This window comes from Chiloscyllium plagiosum, unplaced genomic scaffold (genome assembly GCF_037043375.1).
Source record: "Chiloscyllium plagiosum isolate Xiang-an unplaced genomic scaffold, Cpla_swu_hap1 HiC_scaffold_4, whole genome shotgun sequence".
NCBI lineage: Eukaryota > Metazoa > Chordata > Chondrichthyes > Orectolobiformes > Hemiscylliidae > Chiloscyllium > Chiloscyllium plagiosum.
The window spans coordinates 75,717,736-75,739,878 of NW_028270142.1; the positions used below are offsets into that span (position 1 = coordinate 75,717,736).

At 40.7% G+C, this 22,143-nt stretch overlaps 1 protein-coding gene across 2 annotated transcripts in view; it reads right to left on the reverse strand.

The window, feature by feature from the left end:
- The window catches only part of lyn (LYN proto-oncogene, Src family tyrosine kinase), a 124,769-nt gene that overhangs the window by 35,324 nt on the left and 67,302 nt on the right, over window positions 1-22,143 (reverse strand). For both annotated transcript variants that reach the window (XM_043688378.2, XM_043688377.2), the window contains exons 10-11: window positions 5,009-5,191; window positions 3,736-3,812 (exon numbers count right to left, since the gene is read on the reverse strand). In XM_043688378.2, coding sequence (XP_043544313.1) covers window positions 3,736-3,812; window positions 5,009-5,191 — 260 coding nt within the window. The remainder of the gene's footprint in view (window positions 1-3,735; window positions 3,813-5,008; window positions 5,192-22,143) is intronic.

The window sequence follows — 22,143 nt, forward strand, 5'->3', positions numbered from 1 at the left end:
TGGAGGTGGGGAGAGATTCCAGACAGTTGGTATAATCGACAATAATGGGGCAAAGAGATGACGATGTGCTTGAAATCAAATAAAAGAGATGGGGAAGAGTCAGGCCATCATGGAACGTAAACAAAAAAAAGGTAAAAATTTAAACTTAAAGCATATGGCTCCTAAGGCATAGGTGACAGTGGCCTTTAAGATAGCTAAGGCAGACTTATGCAGGATCCATAAAAGATCAGGTAGCAGGTAAAGGAAGACTTAAGAGTTATCAACTGCTTAATTTGGAACATTAAACTAGCACATCTCATTTGCACAATATGTTAACAGACAATACCTTTACGGACCAAGATCTCGTCTTTAAAAATCAGTTAAGAGGTGAGAAATAGGTTGAGGCTGAATTCCCTATATATCAGAAAAATGGCATACCAGGGAAATGTTTTACATTTGATCCAAACCCCAGTTTTACTGAAAGAGTTTTGATGCTCAAGATGTAGCACTTTTAATATGAAATACTTTTCAGCAGCTTTGCAATTAAGTATGGGTTGGAGAGAATCTTGCTTTTCTAATGGTTTAAATAACTTTCTGGAATTATGCTGTATTTTAGGCTGGTTTCAACAGTCTAAAATACAACACTTACAATAGCGAATTTCCCAGGAGCACCGGGAAACCACTGCAAAATTCAAAGCCAGTAAAAAATTTAAAGCCAAGAAAATGCATTTGGTCCCTATTGAATGGAACATGCAGAAAAGAAAAATTAATAAGGGAAGGCAAACCATTGATGACATTCCCAGGATGCAAGGTTTGTTATTCCCTTTCTCTTCCACTTTAGTATTTGATAGAATTGATGACAGAATATAAATCAGTGAAAGGCTGGAAACTCTGGACCACTATCTACAAGAGCGCAAGTCAGAAATGCAATGGGATATTGTCCATTTGTGTTAATGAGTGCAGTTTTAACAGCACTCAAGCACCTTCATACATTCCAGCACAAAGTAGCCAGTTTGATTCACATTCCATTTCATGCCTTCAACATTCTATCCCTCTACTGATACACAGGGTCAGCAGTGTGTATTATTTACAAGATGCACTGCAGCAACTCAAAGACACCTTTGATAGCAACTTCTAAACCCATGATCTCTATCACTCAGAAGGATGAGGGCAGCAAATGCATAGGAACACCTCAACCTGCAATTTCCTTCTAAGCAGCACACCATTCTGACTTGGGAATATAATCACACTATCCCAAAACTCCCTCCCCAAAAGCACTGCAGATGTGCTGACACCGTGTGGATTGCAATGATTCAACAAGATTGTTCACCACTGGCTTTTCAACAGTAATTAGTGATGGGCAACAAATTGTGGCCCAGCCAATGAAGAACACATTCTGCGAAAGATCAAACAAGACAAAGGCAAAAATGCAGTGGAAGAAATGCAACTCAAAGGAAAATCTTCCCTGAAATTATCACCAGTCCAAGAGGCCCAAAGGTCTATTTAAAACACTATGGGAAATTATTACACACGTTAATTTTGAAAAACATTATTTCAGAAACAAAATCAATATGAAAACCAAACAATGTGCAAAGCTTGCATGCACAATAATTTTACGAACACCCATTGATCGTAATTAATTCACTTTCACCATAAATATTTCACTTGGCATGCAGAATTTTGTTGTTAAATTATAATATACAAAAGCAACAGGAAAAGCATGTAAAAGAAGATTAAAATTTAAATAGATTCCTGTAAAGGTGTTGACCTAATTTGGAATGAAGGCCATTTCACTCATCACAATTCTGTCAACATAGGAGCAATGTTTCCTTTTTTAAAAATCAATTGCAGAAGTCTGGAAATGGGAAGCATTACTGTGATACATTGACAAGTTCCAAGAAAATGAAGTTATTTTCAAAGTCAAGAAAACCTCAGTAATGAGGAGATATTATCACTGTCAAATGTTAAGTTAAAATTGGAAGGTAAATCGAAGATTAATCTTCACAAATAATTGGGGTGTTCATTAGAATGGCAGGAACAAAAATATTGACATATTTAGGTGTAGTAAGGTGAGTTGAGAGATATTACTCTTGATGGGGAAGAGAATGGATGTTATTAGACTTTTTTGGATGATGAATGAATTAAGATGTAACCTGGAATATAGCTACAAATGTAATGTAATTTAAATGGGTCATTGGTCTTAATATTTATGGAGATATAAAGGAGGAGCATGGTAGTATGGACGACACCTGGAAATCCTATTAGCATGGAAGTCATGCTAATGTCATCAGAAAAATGAAAAGTATAATTTCTGGGTTGAATCAGCAATTGAAAGGGTGGATAACCATTGAAAAGTTATATATTCAGAGGATGGGAGGAGAAGAGGGAAAAGATGTTGCCAGATCATAATGCAGAAGGCTGCAAACAATAAAAGGTTTCCCAAATGATGGAGGAAACACTTCAGTTCTCCCTGACTCTCAAATAGTATCTTAAAAACACTATCTTCTTCAGCAAGAAGTTCCCATCTGAATGTACCTATAAAACATTTCTGGAGTCTGATGCCTGACCAGCAGCTGTTAAAATTTGAAACAGGTTGCGGTGTAGGAGTTGGATTTGAATAGCATACAACAAGACATGACAGAAAGACAGGTTGTTCTGCTACAATGCGTGTTTCATTAACGCCAATTCACTGAAACATGATTGGGGACATTGTTTCTAAAGTGCAAACTTTTAAATGTGTGTTGGCTTAACACAATTACATCGCTAACACTTTTAAGTGTTGTTTCCAAAGCGCAATTTTTCTATAATGCAGGGTTGCACAAGAATGCAACCATTGTGTTATAGAAGAACTACCTGGCACGGTGGCACAGTGGTTAGCACTGCTGCCTCGCAGCGCCAGAGACCCTGGTTCAATTCCCGACTCAGGCGACTGACTGGGTGGAGTTTGCACGTTCTCCCCGTGTCTGCGTGGGTTTCCTCCGGGGGCTCCGGTTTCCTCCCACAGTCACAAAGATGTGCAAGTCAGGTGAATTGGCCATGCTAAATTGCCCGTAGTGTTAGGTAAAGAGGTAAATGTAGGGGTATGGGTGGGTTACGCTTCGGCGGGTCGGTGTGGACTTGTTGGGCCGAAGGGCCTGTTTCCACACTGTAAGTAATCTAATCTGTAAGTAATCTAATCTAATCTACCTGTACACCTCACAACCTGCCAGTGTAAAATGTGAGATAAATGTATAAGTGTCAATAAAATGTGGAGCCGGATAAAGCACAGCAGGTCAAGCTGCTTGGCGTGTTGTGCTTTCTCCAGCTTTACATTTTATCGACTGACTTTCCAGCATCTTTAATCCTCACTATCTTCATAAATGTATGAGAAGGTCATTTAGATTGAATTTCACAATTCTACCTTCTCAGCCTTCTTACAAGCTTCCGCTTCCTGCCATGAGGTAGGGACCCAGGGTTGTTTTAATATTGATTCCACTGTTTTGGGAAGAACAAGGAATGTCAACAAATGCAAATTCAGATCCAATAAATTAGACGTTGAAAGGAAAAGGAAAAAAAGGCATTGGTGTGCTATCATTTGTAATTTTAGGGCATCCCAAAGCACTTTGCAACCAATTATGTACCTTTGTTTGAGATGCATAATAAATATAGGAAAGCAATTTGAATTCTTTGTATGGAAGTTTTATGTTGCACTTAGAATTGCTCTTCAATGCAGCTTCTTCTATATACAATGACAAACTTATTTTCTTGGTTACATACCTGTGCGGAGAAATCAATCATTTTAGGTAATACAAGTCTTCTCCCTTCATCTGTCTTCAGGAAATCTAGCAAACTACCTGTGATTGTAATAAAAAAGTACTTAGACAAATAATTTATTTTAAAGTAACATAAAGGCTACAATAGATAAAATACCAAAGTATTTCTTTAATTTACAACAGTAATGCAGTTCAATGATATCAGCAAATATTGGTATTTTAAAAGAAATGAACCCTAAAATAACAGCACATTTGAGGGCTTTTAAATGTAACTTTCTTTTGAGAAGAGAATTCGTGCTTCCAATGATAATTTGACAATGATTTGGCAAGGGAATACGAAGCAGTTTTGATTTCTGATCCATTTTACATAATCAGGTGAAGAGTGAAATTCAGATTCTTTAAGTAAAGAAGAGCAATAGAAAAGTTTTTTTTGTAAGAAGCTACTTTTAGACTGTCTAGAGTTGGGGGGCAGTAGTCGGCAGGGGAGGGGAGGGCAGAAAGAGAGTGAATAATAAGGTAAAATGGAGCAGTCTCACATTAGTTGAGCCGCTTTGCTCTAATCTGAGCCACACAGCACCTCTGGACAGTTACAATAACTTTGAATTCTTTACTATATGACAGATCATTCCTGAAGACGGGCTTATGCCCGAAACGTCGATTCTCCTGCTCCTCGGATGCTGCCTAGCCTGATGTGTCTTTCCAGCACCACACTTTTCAATTATATGACAGATCATTCAATGGTTGATGATCTTATTCTGCAAAGTATTGCGATTAGACACAAATTAGGAAATACAATTTCTGTCAACAACGATTTTCTTGTTCCTTTCAATAGTTTTACAAATCAGTTCCATCTGTTTATAAACTCTGAAGATATAATATATTGTAACAAAAGCAGAAATTGCTGGCAAATACAATGTATTGTACTTTATTATCATACATATTTGGTAATGAATTATAGGTGGAACATTTTCTGAGATGGATTATTTAAGTTCAGTTTTACTATTTATTATTTGTATGCGCTCAAAACACACTCACTGCTCCTTATAAATCTTTGAAACAAAAAACGTTGAAGATGAATGAAAGGTAGAATGTGTAGCAAAGTTCAATCTTGTATTTGAAAATACAAACAAATTTACCAAATCTACTGGATTGTTCCATAGTAAGCCTTCTTTTGAAAGTGAAGATTTACCAAGTTTGATTTACACTTGAGATTAATGGGCTACTTATCATCTCCCCCAAATAAAAATATTGTACTTAATTCTAGTGTTCACACTGACCATTGGCCATAAATTCCGCAATAATGTAAATTGGATCTCCTTTAGTGACTACTGCATAGAGTCGCACTAATCGGTCGTGTAAGAGTTTCTTCATGAGGTTGGCTTCTTCAAGGAAGGCTTCCACGGACATGCTGCCTGGTTTCAAAGTTTTAACAGCTACTTTTGTAGTATTTTTGTAATAACCTAAATAAAACAGAACAGATAAAATAATGAAAGATGTTGATAAAGGAATTATGATTTATCAGTTAAATCAAGAAACCACAAATCGGTTTAAGTTGATACTTCAGCATAAAATGTACACATTGAAGATAACAAAAAAAGGTTTAAGATGAATGAAAGGTAGAATGTGTAGAAAAGTTCAGTCCTGTATTTCAAAATAAAAACAACAAATTTACCAAATCCACTGGATTGTTCCATAGTAAGCCTTCTTCTGAAACTGAAGATTAACCAGGTTTGATATACACTTGAGATTAATGGGCTGCTTATCAACCCCAAATAAAAATACTGGACTTGATTCCAGTGTTCGCACTGACCATTTTCCATAAATTCCGCAATAATGTAAATTAAATCTCCTTTAGTAACTACTGCATAGAGTCGCACTAATCAGCCATGTAAGAGTTTCTTCATGATGTTGATTTCATGGGTAGTAGACAACAGAGATAAGGGAGACCACATCAAATTAATTTAACTCATCCATCCAAATGACAATCTTTCATTCTAACTCCCCAATACATCAGCCAACTCTTCAATGACTCCAAGAGTTTTCCATTTGCTTCCTTACCCGAATGTTGATCAGTATGCATTTGATCTAAATCTTCCTGACATCATTGATATGGACAGTTACAGCAGAGAAGAAGAATGAAAGTGAATATCTGAATACTGCTTAAATGTTGTTGAGAGTTTCTGACTCAACCATCCTTTTAGACAATGAGCTCCAGACTCCTAACACTTTCTGGGTGAAAACAGTCGCTTAACTCCCCTCTTAGCACGCTAAATCTATGCACCCTAGTTATTGGCTATTCTGAGTGGAAAAAAATACCTTCCTACCCACTTGTATATGCCTATTAATCTCTATCAGGTTCCCTTCCAACCTTCATTGCTCCAAGGAAAGCCTATTCAGTCCTTCCTCGGAACTCAAGATCCACCTGGCCAGGCAGCAAACTGGTATATCTTCTCTGCACCCTTTCTTTTGCAAATATCATCCTTCCTTTAAATATAGTGATGGCAACATGAATAGACAAGAGATGCTAAGGAAGACCATATCAAACCAATTTAACCCAGTCATTCATATGATAATCTTACAGTCCAATCTCCCGTTTACATTGCAAGAATGTTATTTGAGTACCAGAGTATTGCTTTCCTTTCCTTGAACAAAATGTTGATTAGTATACATGCAACTAGAGCTGCATGTAGCACTCCAATTGTAGCCTAGCGATTTATTTCAATTCCAACATATCCTCCATGCTCTTGCATTCCATACCACATCTACGCAATGTACATATCTAAAATGCTACTTTAAACACATTCTCTACCTGCTTTTCAGGGATCTTTGGATGTGCATGTGAATATCCTTCTGTTCTTCAGTACATTTCTGGCTGCTAACAAATATATTGTAATCTCTTGCATTGTTAAACTTCCCCAAGTGCATTACCTCACATTTTGCAGGTTAAATTCCATGTGGTCACTTGACCAATCCATTGACATCCTCCTAGCATATGGCTATCCTTCTCACTCTTTACTAACTTACCACTTTTTGTGTCATTCACAAATATACTTTATCTCGATCATATTTTCTGTATTTAACTCCAAATCATTAATGTATACTACAAACAGTAAGGGTCCAAGCTGTGAGTCCTGCAGAATTCCAGTGGAAAAAGCTTCCAGTCACGGAAATATCCCTCCACCATCACCCTCTGTTTCTTGCCTTTGACCTAATTTTGCATCTAACTGCTTCTTTGCCTTGGATCTCCTGAGCTTTTATTTTCTTGACTAGTCTGTCATGAGAAACTTTTTCAAAAGCCTTGCTGAACTCCATGGAGACCACGTGAAATGTATTACCCTCATCAACACTTCTGATTACCTCCTCAGAAAAATTGCTCAATTTGTCAAACATTATCTTATCTTAACAAATCCATGATGACTATCCAGGATTAAACTCCATCTCTCCAACTGCAGATGTATTTTATCCCATAAAATTCTAATAACATCCCCACCATCAAGGTGAGACTTAGCGGTCTAAAATTTCCAGATTTATCCCTTCTTTCCGTTTGATAATAAATAACCAAATAAAACTTTTATTTTAACAGGGTTAACCTTTATCTTTTTTTCCCTAGTATCCAAGTTACAATGAGTTGTATCTTATATCTTCATCTTCTGGCCTGTGTAAACAATGGCTTATTATCTTGATTCATTTGATCTTTTAAAAATTTGCTTTTATACCATTTCTATTACTGGTATGATTTTCTTAGCTGTTGCTGATCAAATCACAAGATCCAGTTTGGTTCCAATTCTATACACTTTTAACATGATGTTTACTTACTTTTACTCAATGAATTCAGCAATATAAATAACCCTAACTCTATTGCAGCAATAACAACATTGTGGAACATATTGGACTCTTTATTAACCTTAATAATTTTGAATGATAATCTGTGTTCCTTTGGCCCTGGATATTAAGTGCTAGTAATGGTTCTGATGCCATATACAGCTTTTCCAGTTTCATAATTTGTTTCTTTTCCACTACTATCTCTCTTGCACCATCATTCCTAACAGCATTTAACCTCTAATCCTTTCTGCCCCATCACAGACCTTTCCTCTTCCCCTGATTCTAAACTTTAAAGCTTTTCCATCTCCAATGATTTCTGGTTCTGATGAAAAGGTTATAAATTGAATGTCTTTCTATGTTTTATCCACAATTGCTGCCTGACTGTTAAGTATTTCAAGAAATTTAATTACCTTCACCAGTGACTGTTTTACCTGTTTGTTACTGAGTCTAGAGCCATTTAGGACTGAGATAATGAAAAGGGTATTGAACCTATGGAATTCTCTACTAGGGAAGGCTACATTGGTCAAGTCACTAAATATATCCAGCAAAGAGACAGGTTCATTTTTTAGATTTTAATGTCATCAAATAATAAGGTGAGAAATGGGAATATGGCACAGAGCGGGGATCAGCTTCAATCATATTGCATGGTGAAGGCAAAATGGCCTACCCTTGCTCCTAGTTTCAATGTTTGTAATAATATCCCAAAAACCAAATAGACAGATTACTTCTGGATTGCCTTAACTGCTGTGATGGAATTTGTCACAGCTGAAAATGTGAGCAGTGTTTTAAGAGCTGGTAGTTGGATAGAATTTGACCTGAAGCCTCTTTGGAGGGAGAAAAACTGTCTGCCATTACAGTTTCAACTAGATAGCAAAAAAAATCAATGAAGAGCAATTTAGTTATAATGACACTGAGTTAAAACAGCATGGTGGAGATGTGCACTCTATTGGATACACTCTTCACTTGTTTAGCATCACGTTTATTTTGTTTTATTATCACTGGATTGTGACTAAATGTGTGTCAAATCAACCTTCATGCCCAAGCCTCTTTCTGACTCAGTTATTATTACCATCCATGAAATATATTTGTGACATCCAGTTTTCTACTAGTTTAGAACATAGAACAAAGAAAAGTACAGCACAGAACAGGCCCTTAGGCCCATGATGTTGTGCCGAGACTTAATCCTAATGTAAAATATAATAACTTAACCTACGCACCCCTCAACTTACTGCTATCCATGTGCATGTCCAGCAATCGCTTAAATGTCCCCAATGACTTCGCTTCCACCACCTCAACTGGCAACGCATTCCATGCATTCACAACTCTCTGTGTAAAGAACCTCTGACGTCTCCTTCATACCTTCCTCCTAATATCTTCAAACTATGACTTCTCATACCAGTCAATCCTGCCCTGGGGAAAAGTCTCTGGCTATTGACTCTATCTATTCCTCTCATTATTTTGTACACCTCGATCAGGTCTCCTCTCTTCCTCCTTCTCTCCAGAAAGAAAAGTCCAAGCTTATTCAACCTTTCTTCATACAGCAAGCCCTCCAGTCCAGGCAGCATTCTGGTGAACCTTCTTTGCACCCTCTCCAAAGCCTCTATATCTTTCCTATATTAGGGCGACCAGAACTGGACACAATGTTCCAAGTGTGGTCTCACCAGGGACTTGTAGAGCTGCCGCAAAACCTCGCGGCTCTTAAACTCGATACCCCTGTTAATGAAAGCCAAAACACCATATACTTTCTTAACAACCCTATTCACTTGGGTGGCAAATTTGAGGGATCTATGTACTTGCACACCCAGATCCCTCTGTTCCTCCACACTGCCAAGAATCCGGTCTTTAATCCTATATTCAGCATTCGAGTTCGACCTTCCAAAATGCATCACTTTGCATTTTCTTTTAGATTAGATTCCCTACAGTGTGGAAACAGGCCCTTCGGCCCAACTAAGTCCACACCAACCCTCTGAAGAGTAATCCACCAAAACCCATTTCCTTTTGACTAATGCACCTTACACTATGGGCAATTTAGCATAGCCAATTTACCTGACCTGTACATCTTTGGACTATGGGAGGAAACCGGAGCACCTGGAGGAAACCCACGCAGAATACGGGGAGAATGTGCAAACCCCATACAGACAGTCACCTGAGGCTGGAATTGAACCTGGGACTCTGGTGCTGTGAGGCAGCAGTGCTAACCACTGAGCCACCGTGCCGCCCCTGAGCCACCGTGCCGCCCCAGTTATCCAAGTTGAACTCCATCTGCCATTTCTCAGCCCAGCTCTGCATCCTGTCTATGTTGCACTGCAGCCTGCAGTAGCCCTCTATACTATCGACGACACCTCCAACCTTTGTGTCATCTGCAAATTTACTAACCTATCCCTCAACCTCCTCATCCAAGTAATTTATAAAAACTACAAAGAGCAGAGGCCCAAGAACAGAGCCCTGCGGGACCCCACTCAACACTGACCTCCAGGCAGGTTATTTCCCATCCACAACCACTCTCTGCCTTCTGTCAGCCAGCCAGTTCTGAATCCAGATAGCCAAATCTTCCTGTATCCCATACTTCCTGACTTTATGAATGAGCCTACTATGGAGAAATCAAATGCCTTGCTGAAGTCCATATACACATCCACTGCTCGACCGTCGTCGACCTGTCTTGACACCTCCTCAAAGAACTCAATAAGATTTGTGAGGCATGACCTGCCCCTCACAAAGCCATGCTGACTGCCTTTAATCACACTATGCTTTGCCAAATAGTCATAAATCCTATCCCTCAGAATACTTTACACAACTTTGCTGACCACAGACGTAAGACTGTCTGGTTTGTAATTGCCAGGGATTTCCCTATTACCCTTCTTGAAAAGTGGAACAACATTCGCCTCCTTCCAATCCTCCGGTACGACTCCCGTGGAGAGTGAGGACGCAAATATCCTCGCCAGCGGCTTAGCAACCTCCTTTCTCGCTTCCTGGAGCAGCCTAGGATAAATCTGGTCTGGCCCTGGGCACATCAACTTCATCAATCTTGATCTGGTCAAGACTGTATCCCAGCTCCTCTAAGTTTTCATTTACAACAAGTTCCCTTTCCTTGGTGAAAACCGAAGCAAAAAATTCATTTAGGGCTTCCCCTATCTGCTCAGACTCCATGCACAAGACCCTCCGCTATCCCTGATCAGCCCTACCTTCTCCCTGGGCATTCTCTTATCCTTCACATATGAGTAAAATGCCTTTGGCTTCTCCCTAATCCGTTGTGCCAACCCCCACCTCCCTCCCGGCTCTTCTCAGTCCATTTCTGAGCTCCTTTCTAAGCAAGCCTGTAATCCTCTAAAGCTGTGCTAGATCCTTGCTTCCTCCACCTTATGTAAGCTGCCTTCTTCCCTTTGATGAGAAGTTCCTCTGTCCTCATCATCCAAGGTTCCTTAATCACCCTTCTTACCTGTCTCAGAGGAACAAATTTATGCATCACTCGCAACAACTGCTCCTTAAATAGTCTCCACCTGTCTGCTGTGCCCTTTCTGTGGAACAATTGCTCCCAGTCTGTACTTCCCAACTCATGTCTGATAGCGTCATAATTTCCTTTTCCTCAATTAAATATCTTCCCTCGGTAACTGCTCCTTTCACTCTCCAAGGCTATGCTAAAAGTGAAGCAGTTGTGATCACTTTCACCAAAGTGCTCTCCCACCACGAGATCTGACACCTGTCCTGGCTTGTTGCTGAACACCAAATCCAAAATGGCCTCCCCCCTCGTTGGTCTGTCCACATACTGAGTAAGGAAACCCTCCTGAACACACCTGACAAAAACGGCTCCATCCAAACCATCTGCACTTAGGAGGTTCCAGTCGATATTGGGAAAGTTGAAATCAACCATAACAACAACCCTGCTACTTTTGCATTTTTCCAGAATCTGCCTGCCTATGAGATCTTCAATCTCTCTACTGCTATTAGGTGGTCTGTAGAAACCCCCCAATGCGGTGGCTGTTCCCTTGCTGTTTCTACGTTTCACCCATACTGACTCAGTAGACAAACCTTCCTCAACAACCTTCATTTCTGTACCTGTGATGCACTCTCTGATGAGCAATGCTACACCCCCTCCTCTTTTTCCACCCTCCCTGTTCTTTTTAAACGTTCTAAACACTGGAACATCAAGCAAGCATTCCTGCCCCTGTGAAACCCACGTCTCCGTTATGATCACAACATCATAGCCCCAAGTACTGATCCATGCACAAAGTTCGTTACTCTTATTCCGGACACTCCTTGCATTAAAGCAGACACACTTTAACCGATCTCTTTGTTTCATCATGTGAGAAATCTTCCTGATAGATTCAATATATCCTGTCACTGTCCTGTCTGCAACTGACCCCCTCTCAGACATGTGGCTTTAATTCCCACCCCCCCTGCCAAACTAATTTAAACCCTCCCGAATTGCACGAGCAAATCTCCCACCCAGGACTTTTGTACCCCTCCAGTTCAGGTGCAACCTGTCCTTCATGTACAGGTCCCACCTTCCCCAGAAGGTATCCCTAGGTAACTGAAGCCCTCCCTCCTGCACCAGCCTCGCAGCCATGTGTTAAGCTGCATTTGCTGACTGTTCCTCATCTCACTATCTTGTGGCACCGGTAGCAAACCTGAGATCACTACTCTATTTGTCCTGCTCTTCAGCTTCCAATCTAACTCTCTGTAGTCACTTTTCAGATCCTCAATCCCTTTCCTGGCTAAAATTTTGGTGCCAATATGTACCACGATTTCTGGCTGCTCACCCCCCCCCTTCAGAATCTTGTAAACCCGATCGGCGACATCCTGGACCCTGGCACCAGGGAGGCAACATATCTGCCCGGAGTCCCGTTCCTGATTACAAAATCTCCTGTTAATCCATCTAACTATTGAGTCCTCTACCACTAGTGCTTTTCTATTTCTCCCCATTCCCTTCTGAGTCTCAGTGCCAGAGACCTGACAACTATGGCTTTCCCCTGGTAGGCTGTCCCCGCCAGCAGTATCCAAAATGGTATACTTATTGCTGAGGGGAATGGCCACAGGGGATCCCTGCTCTGACCGTCGGTTCCCTCTCCTCCCCCTGATTGTAACCCAGCTGTTCTTATCCTGTGTCTGGGGAGTGACCACCTCCCTGTGCATCCTCTCAATTTTCCCCCCAGCCTTCCAGATGATCCATAGTTCATCCAGCTCCAGCTCCAGTTCCCTAACTCGGTTTTCGAGGAGCTGGACTTGGGTGCATTTTCTGGAGATGTAACCGACAGAGACATGTGGAGTATCTCTCATCTGCCACACTCTGCAGGAGGAACATGCAACTGCCCTAACATTCATATCCCGCTACTCTGAAAGTCTGATCAGGACTAAACAAAGAAAGAGAAAAAAAAAAGAAACCTGAAAATTTACCTAGTTAACAGACTCTTAGTAAGGTTAGAGGAGGTGGGTGGGAGGGAGGGACCCTATGGTGTAGGGTCTTGGGTTTAGATCTCACCCACTTAAAAACTTCCCAGAAGTCCTTCGCTCCTCCCTCGCACCTCTCGGCAAGGATGCATTATACATGCTCAGTTGCAGATTCTATTCAATTTGTTTTGTAGGTCCCTGGTTATTCTGTTTATTTTGACAACCCCACCTCCAGGTTAAATTTTATTTGTGTATCAGAGTTTGCATTGTAATTCAATGTCCAAATTATTAATTATAGATCAGGAACAATAAATACTCCAAACACAACAACATTAACTTCATTCATTCAGTTTATTCCTTATCCTTAACCAAGTTTTACTTTGAACCTCCACATATTTCAGATTCCTTTTCTAAGGAATGTTATCAAAGGCATTGAAATCTGCTAACAGAATGCTGGATGGTTTCCAATATCTACACGTATCTCTTCCTTGAGAAAAATCAAGGAATGTAAAAACAGACAATCCAAGCCAACTAAAATTATGTCATTCTCTATTCACTGGATTACCTCTTGTACAGTTATGATTCAAAATTTTCTCCTAATTATTGGTAAGGAAGTAAGTGCTATCTGTCATTATAAGGGGGACAGGGTTATGCCATTGAGGGTATGGAAGAGACTTACATAGATATTACCAGGATAGAAGAATTTAATGAGGAAAGTCTGAATAGACTGGAGTAGTTCTTCCTGAGAGGGTTTTATCCTCTGGAAGCTGAGGGGGGAATTTAATAAAAGTGTGTAAATGAGGGTCGTAGCTGGCGAGGATAGGAAAAATCTATTTCGGTTAGCAAAAAGGTCATTAACCAATGAACATAGATTTAAAGTAAAGAGTAGAAAAAGTAGAGGGAAATAAAGATGCACGTTTTTCACATAAATGGCACTTAGGGGTCTGAAAATCCTTGCCTAAAAAGGTGATGGATGCAGAAACTGTCAAAATAATTTTGGTATGCTGTTGGATGTGCCAGAACTGTAAATCAATAATAAACTGTGTTTAGATTGGATAGCTTTTTTGAGATGACAAATATATAATTAGTTCAATGGCCTCCTTTAGTACAATAAATCTTGTTCAGATTCAGAGCTTCTATTTTCAGTTTGTCTTTGATTTCAACCCAAGTATCCAATAATATTTCTCACTCTTCTTTGACCCCTGTTTGCTATGAGTTAAAGGATTTCATGCAGTTGGCCTTTAGTTTTCAAACTATACTAAACTTTAATTCCCTTTGCCTTTTACTCTTGGATATATAATTTCCTTGCAAGGTTGATTGTTTCAAACTTAAATTCCACCTGCCTTCTGCTGAATCAGGAATAAGTAACTCCCTGCTTTCAATGTATTTTAGCTCTTTACACATACTTTCATTGCTGATTTGAGTATAGAACCTTTGTACATTAGTTAAGTATAATCAACATTATAAGTTGTGATTGTTGTACAAGTTCAAAAGCTGATTAAAATTAGAATAACCTGTCAATTACTTGTGAGTCAAAAGCTTGGAAGTCAGTTAAAGATTGGATACCAGTTAAAGTGGGTATAGAGATTGTGATTTGGGACATGTCTATGCCTATTTCAGTGAAGATGAAATTCAAAGTTCTTTTCAAAAGATTAGACATTTGTTTTATTATTGTGTCCATTTTGTAACAAATGATGAATATTGTAATCTGACTGCCTCAGATTAGCAAGTAAAAAAAGCTAATTTGACACTACTGCACTGGAGTGCTTGGATAATATCCTTTCTTCATCTTTAATTATTTGACTGAAGACCTTATATGTTGAGCAATGCACATTTCATGGTCGCAATGTGGCCATTGACATTATCTCTGTGCTCATCAGGGGACCGAGTGGTATTGCACTGTTGGTACTTTATGCAGCCAGCCTTCTTTATTGGAAGCCTTCCCACCCTAAAGAGGAGTAACACTGCATAACAGGAAAATACTGCATGCCCAACAGCATACAAAGTTTACCTACGGCATATGGACTGCTGAGTATTATTCCTGAAACTACAGCATGGACAATGCAACCACTGCAGTGAAGGGACTCGGAGTCTTAGATTCAATACTGGAAACCTTATGGAAGCCACACTTCCATGATGAGCCTGGATTCCCTCAGGAGGGACTTGGAGCAGCTGCGGAAGAAGGTCAACTTCTCAAGTCTGGACCTCGCTGAACGCCACAGGACGTCTAGTAAACTCATGTGGATAGTAAAGGTCAGTGAATGCATCTTCATATAATATCTCTCTATTTGCCTCTTGCTCTAATGATCCTTAGACATCACCTTCCAAACCCACGACCACTTCCATCTAGAAGGAAGCAGGTACATGGGAACAATATTGCGTACAAGTTCCTCTCCAAGCCAGTCATCATTCTGACTTGCAAATATATCACCCCTCCCACTATTGGTCAAAATCTTGAAATTCTCTCCGTAATAGCATTGTGAATCTACCTGCAGCGGTTCAATAAGGCAGCTCATCACCATCTTCTCAAGGGCAACTAGGGATGGATAATAAATACTGGCCAGCCAGTGTTGCCCACATACCACGAGAAAATATAAAAAAGGGCATCTTGCCTCCTAAACCATCCCCTCTCCCTCACTTCAGCTGCCCCTTCCAAGTCCCTGCTGTCAGATCCCCAAGAATTTCTAATTGCCCAATAACAATCATGTCCAAGTTTGAGGACGAAAGAAAGCAACATCATACATTTGAACACAAACCATCATACAGTCAATGCAGGCACCAGCTCAGAATTCAAACTGCATGTACTTTTGAGGTGAGTATTGCAGCATGAATACTGCATTATTATTTCAATAATGCATCCTCACCTTGAGAACTGTACACATATTCAGATCTCTAAAACTATGGAAACAAAGTTTTAATGGTGAAACTTCATCAAATTTATACTGTAAGTACTTTCAATGCATTATAAGAAACTACATAAAAGTAGTAAACCTTTGTGAATATGCAGTGGTTTACAAATATTAAAACAAGGAAGTCACCCAAGTGTTAGGTCTCAGATTTGTCAAGCAAATCTATGTAAATAATAAGCTACATTATGCAGGTTGCAGGAGCTGCACTATCATTATCCCCCAATATCAACACTCCTGAGGACGATCAGAAATTCAACTGGACTCACCATATAAATATAACAGCTACAAGAGTAGGTTGGAAGCTAGGAATACTGCAGCAAGTAACTCACCTCCTGGATCCCCAATGCCTGTCCACAAGACACAAGTCAGGAGTATGATGGAATACTACCCCCAGTTGGCTGGATGAGTGTATCTCCAACAACAACCAAGAAGGTTGAGACCATCCAGGACAAAGCAACCCATTTCATTGGTACCATATCTATAAACGTTCTTGTCACTTCATCACTGGCACAGTGGCAGCAAGGTGTAGCATTTAGAAGGTGCACTGCAGAAATTCACCAAGGCTCCTTAGACAACACCTTCCAAACCCAGGATCACTTCCGTCTAGAAGGATAAGAGTAGCAGGTACATGGAAAAACCATCATCACCTGTAAGTTATCTTCCAAGCCACTTAACGTCCAGACTTGAAAATATCCTGGAATTTCCTCCCCAACAGCATTGTAGGTCTACCTACAGCACATGGACAGCAGTAGTTCAAGATGACAGCTTGCCACCATATTTTCAAAGACAACTAGGGAAGAGTAATAAATGTTGGACCAGCCTGCAATGCCCACATCCCACAAGCAAATTAAAAAAAAAACATTTGAAAAAAACTGAGTAATACTTGATAGGAATATCCTGGTCATATTGGAGTTCGATTTTGAAGGATGCAAGACAAGTCAGTTATTACAAGTTTATTGAATTATCCTTCTGGGAAATACATGACCTGTTTTAAGTAGTTTTCAAACTTTGTGCAAACGTTATTAAATATGTAAACAAAATAAGAAAAGTCATCCAGCTGGGATGAGAATGGACTCTAATCCTTGCTAAAACCCACTTGAAGTCTTATTCTCATATTTTACCTCTTAGATGTTACGTACAAGAGTATAATCTATGGTATTTGCCATAATGTAATGTGATTTTGTAAAGTTGTTTTTGGTTCGAAGACAGTAATTGAGGAGTTTGAGACAGTGCTGTTAACTTAGACAAGGCAAAGAGAATATTATGGGAGAGACACAATTATTATAAGGAGAGCTGCAGTTCACATCATGGAATTGAACCTTCTTAATTCCAAGCCGCAAAAGTTATTGCTAGTCTCTATATCCTTCTGATCTTCAGAGCAGCTAATTGAAGGATCATGAACATTTAACTGGCTCAAGTGGGCTGCAGTCAGGTCAGAGGGCAGGGATGCTAGACTTGCCAACTATCTGAAGCTGAGGTTTCAGATGAGTACGGCTATTCTATTCTTCCTCATTTTGATAAAAGGACTTAGTTGAGGACTTTAATATGGCAGTACAGACAGTACTTAAAGAAAATGGACTGTGCAATGCTGGATGCATAGGCTAGCTGCCTGGTAGCCTCCAATCACAAATTATGTTGCCCACAACATGTCCTCCTTCTTATGGTCCTTCAGTACACTTTGCCAGCAAACAGCAATTAAAAGCAGGGTAGAATTAATTTTTAAAAGTCATTTACAGGATGAGGGTGTCACTGACTAGGCCAGCATTTATTGCCTATTCAGGGGGCAATTAACAGTCAAACACATTGCTGTGAATCTGGAATCAAATGTCATCCTGACCAGGTAAGGTAGTTTCCTTCCCTAAATGACTTTAGTGAATCAGATCAGTTTTTCCCAACAATGGATTCATGTTCACCATTAAACTCTTAATTCTAGATTTCTATTTAATTCAAATTCCACAGTCTGCTGTGGCGGTATTTGAATCTGGGTCACCATAATATTACCTGGGTCTATGGATTAACAGTCTGGCAATTGTACCACTAGGCCAAGGCTTTCCTGCACCCACATCTGCACTGTGTGGTGTTCAATATTCAGAGTTCAGTGATAATTGATTTCATGGTCAGAGTCTCAAATTTACAAGTCAGCGATTTAACTACCATGACAAGCCAACTGGGGCCAATTACATGTGATATGTGTTCCATGTGGAGACTTCCATACACTTCATGCATTATAGATAAACTTGTGTGCAGGAAGTGCCATGTTTCCCTTCACTCAAGCTCAAGTCTCATTTGTTACAGGGCACCATAATCCTGCAGCAACAGATATGGACTGTAGTGGTGGTTGGTGAATAAGTGAGATCACCAGCAGAGTAGGAGAAAGGCACATGTATTGCAGGAAATTCCCAAAACAGTGCCATTCATGAGTAGTGTCCAGTTTTGGATACTCAGCAGGGATGTCTATTCCATGGAGAAATATGATGAGAATTCTACTTCAAGAAATTTAACAGTACACAGAGGAAATGAAAGGTTGAAAATTCAGAGTTACATCAGATTTGATAGTTAGAGGATAGGTAAGCACTTCCATGACCACAATTCTGATTCCCAAATAATATGCTACGTCCTTGGTGCCAGAGTAAGGAATATCACTGAATGGCAGCAGGATAATCTGAGTGGAGGCGGGGAATTAACGACACAGGTAGAAATGTTAATAAGCATCTTTAGGCATTTTAAGGAAGAAAGAGACTTTAAAACAACACCTCAAAGTAAGCAATCTCATGATTAATCCTAAATTCACACATTGATAAATATAAAAATAGGAATATAGTACAGATGAATGTGTGGTTAGAAAAGTGGCACAAGAGGAACACTTCAGATTCTTGAGTTTTGGGTATTAACACGAGATGGACACATTGACCATGTAAACAAAACCAAGACCAAAAAGAAGGAAGGAACAACTCAGGAGTGAAGAGCAACTTGCAGCCATTACCCCAGTCACTGCACATTATTTGAAGGTTAGCCATGATGTGGGAGAGGTGGTATTAGACTGGCATGGACAAAGTTAAAGATCACACAACACCAGGTTATAGTCCAACAGGTCTCTCCCTCCCTCGGTCTCTCTCTCTCCCTCCCTCGGTCTCTCTCTCCCTCCCTCGGTCTCTCTCTCTCCCTCCCTCGGTCTCTCTCTCTCTCCCTCGGTCTCTCTCTCTCGCCCCCTCCCTCGGTCTCTCTCTCTCCCTCGGTCTCTCTCTCTACCTCCCTCGGTCTCTCTCCCTCCCTCAGTCTCTCTCTCCCTCCCTCGGTCTCTCTTTCCCTCCCTCGGTCTCTCTCTCTCTCCCTCGGTCTCTCTCTCTCGCCCCCTCCCTCGGTCTCTCTCCCTCCCTCGGTCTCTCTCTCCCTCCCTCGGTCTCTCTCTCCCTCCCTCGGTCTCTCTCTCTCCCTCCCTCGGTCTCTCTCTCTCCCTCCCTCGGTCTCTCTCTCCCTGACATCTATATGTCAGGTATAGATCGAGTGAATCCTTAGAAGAGTATAAAGGAAGTAGGAGTATACTTAAGAGAGAAATCAGGAGGGCAAAAAGGGGACATGGGATAGCTTTGGCAAATAGAGTTAAGGAGAAAACACAAAAAGGGATCATGCTGTAAGGTTGAGTGAAATAGGAGTTGATGGGAAGGGTGAGGGCAGTAACAAATTAAAAATACTATACATGAATGCACGAAGCATTAGAAATAAGATGGATGAACTTGAGGCTCTTTTGGAAATTGGCAGATACGATATTGTGGGGATAACTGAGACGTGGCTTCAAGTGGACTGGGCCTGGGAAATGAATATTCAAGGCTACACGTGCTATCGTAAGGACAGACTGACAGGCAGAGGGGGATGGGGTGGCCATGTTGGTAAGGGATGATATTCAGTCCCTTGCGCGGGGGGGGACCTAGAATCAGGGGATGTAGAGTCAGTATGGATAGAGCTGAGAAATCCTAAGAGTAAAAAGACCCTCTTGGGAGTTATCTACAGGCCCCCAAACAGTAGTCTGGATGTCGGATGTAAGTTGAATCAGGAGCTGAAATTGGCCTCTTGCAAAGATGCTACCACAGTTGTTATGGGGGATTTCAACATGCAGGTAGACTGGGAGAATCAGGATGGTATTGGACCTCAAGAAAGAGACTTTGTGGAGTGCCTCCGAGATGGATTCTTAGAGCAGCTGGTGCTGGAGCCTACCAGGGAGAAGGCAATTCTGGATCTGGTATTGTGCACCGAATCAGAATTGATCAAGGACCTCGAAGTGAATGATCCATTGGGAAGTAGTGACCATAATACAATAAGCTTCAGTCTGCAATTTGAGAGGGAGAGGGTACAATCAAAAGTGACAATATTTCTGTTGAATAAAGGGAAGGATGGAGCTATGTGGGAGGAGCTGGCCAAAGTTCAATGGTGCAATACCTTAGCAGGGATGACAGTGGAGGAACAATGGCAGACATTTCTGTGTATAATGCAGAAGATGCAGGATCAGTTCATTCCAAAAAGGAAGAAAGATCCTAGGAGGAGGCATGGGTGGCCGTGGCTGATGAGGGAAGTTAAGAAACATATAAAGTTAAAAGAGAAAAAGTATAACATAGCAAAGATAAGTGAGAAAACAGAGGACTGGGTACTTTTAAAGAACAACAGAGGATTACTAAGAAGGAAATACTCAGAAAAAATGAGGTACGAAGGTAAACTGGCCAAAAATAGAAAGGAAAAGCTTTTTTAGGTATGTGAAAGGCAAAAAAATGGTCAAGACTAAAATTGGGCCCTTGAAGACAGAAACAGGGGAACAAAGAAATGGCAGAAGAATTGAATTGGTACTTCAGATCTGTGTTCACTGGGAAAGACACAAGCAATCTCCCTGAGGTAACAGTGGCTGAAAGACCTGAACTGAAGGGAATTTATATTTGCCAGGAATTGGTGTTGGAGAGACTGTTAGGTCTGAAGGTTGATAAGTCCCTGGGGCCTGATGGTCTACATCCCAGGGTACTGAAGAAGGTGGCTCTAGAAATCGTGGATGCGTTGGTGATTATTTTCTAGAGTTCGATAGATTCGGGATCAGTTCCTACGGATTGGAGGGTGGCTAATGTTGTACCACTTTTTAAGAAAGGTGGGAGAGAGAAAGCAGGAAATTATAGACCAGTTAGTCTGACCTCAGTGGTGGGAAAGATGCTGGAGTCTATTATAAAGGAAGAAATTACAACACATCTGGATAGTAATAACAGGATAGGTCAGAGTCAGCATGGATTTATGAAGGGGAAATCATGCTTGACTAATCTTTGGAATTTTTTGAGGATGTAACTCTGAAGATGGATGAGGGAGATCCAGCAGATGTAGTGTACCCGGACTTTCAGAAAGCTTTTGATAAAGTCCCACATAGGAGGTTAGCGAGCAAAATTAGGGCGCATGGTATTGGGGGCAAAGTACTAACATGGACTGAAATTTGGTTGGCTGACAGGAAACAAAGGGTAGTGATAAATGGCTCCATTTCGGAATGGCAGGCAGTGACCAGTGGGGTACCGCAGGCATCAGTGCTGGGACCGCAGCTTTTTACAATATATATTAATGATATAGAAGATGGTATTAGTACTAACATTAGCAAATTTGCTGATGATACTAAGCTGGGTGGCAGGGTGAAATATGAGGAGGATGTTAGGAGATTACAAGGTGACCTGGAAGGTTAGGTGAGTGGTCAGATGCATGGCAGATGTAGTTTAATGTGGATAAATGTATGGTTATCCACTTTGGTGACGAGAACAGGAAGGCAGATTACTACCTAAATGGAATCAATGTAGGTAAAGGGGAAGTACAACGAGATCTAGGTGTTCTTGTACACCAGTCAATGAAGGTAAACATGCAGGTACAGCAGGTAGTGAAGAAGGCTAATAGCCTGCTGGCCTTCTTAACAAAAGGGATTGAGTATAGAAGCAAAGAGGTTCTTCTGCAGCTGTACAGGGTCCTGGTGAGACCACACCTGGAGTATTGTGTGCAGTTCTGGTCTCCAAATTTGTGGAAAGACATTCTGGCTATTGAGAGTGTGCAGTGTAGGTTCATGAGGTCAATTCCTGGAATGGCGGGACTACCTTACGCTGAAAGACTGGAGCGACTGGGCTTGTATGCCCTTGAGTTTAGAAGACTGAGAGGGGATCTGACTGAGACATATAAGTTTATTAAAGGATTGGACACTCTGGAGGCAGGAAACATGTTTCCGCTGATGGGTGAGTGCTGAACCAGAGGACACAGCTTAAAAATACGGGGTAGACCATTTAGGACAGAGATGA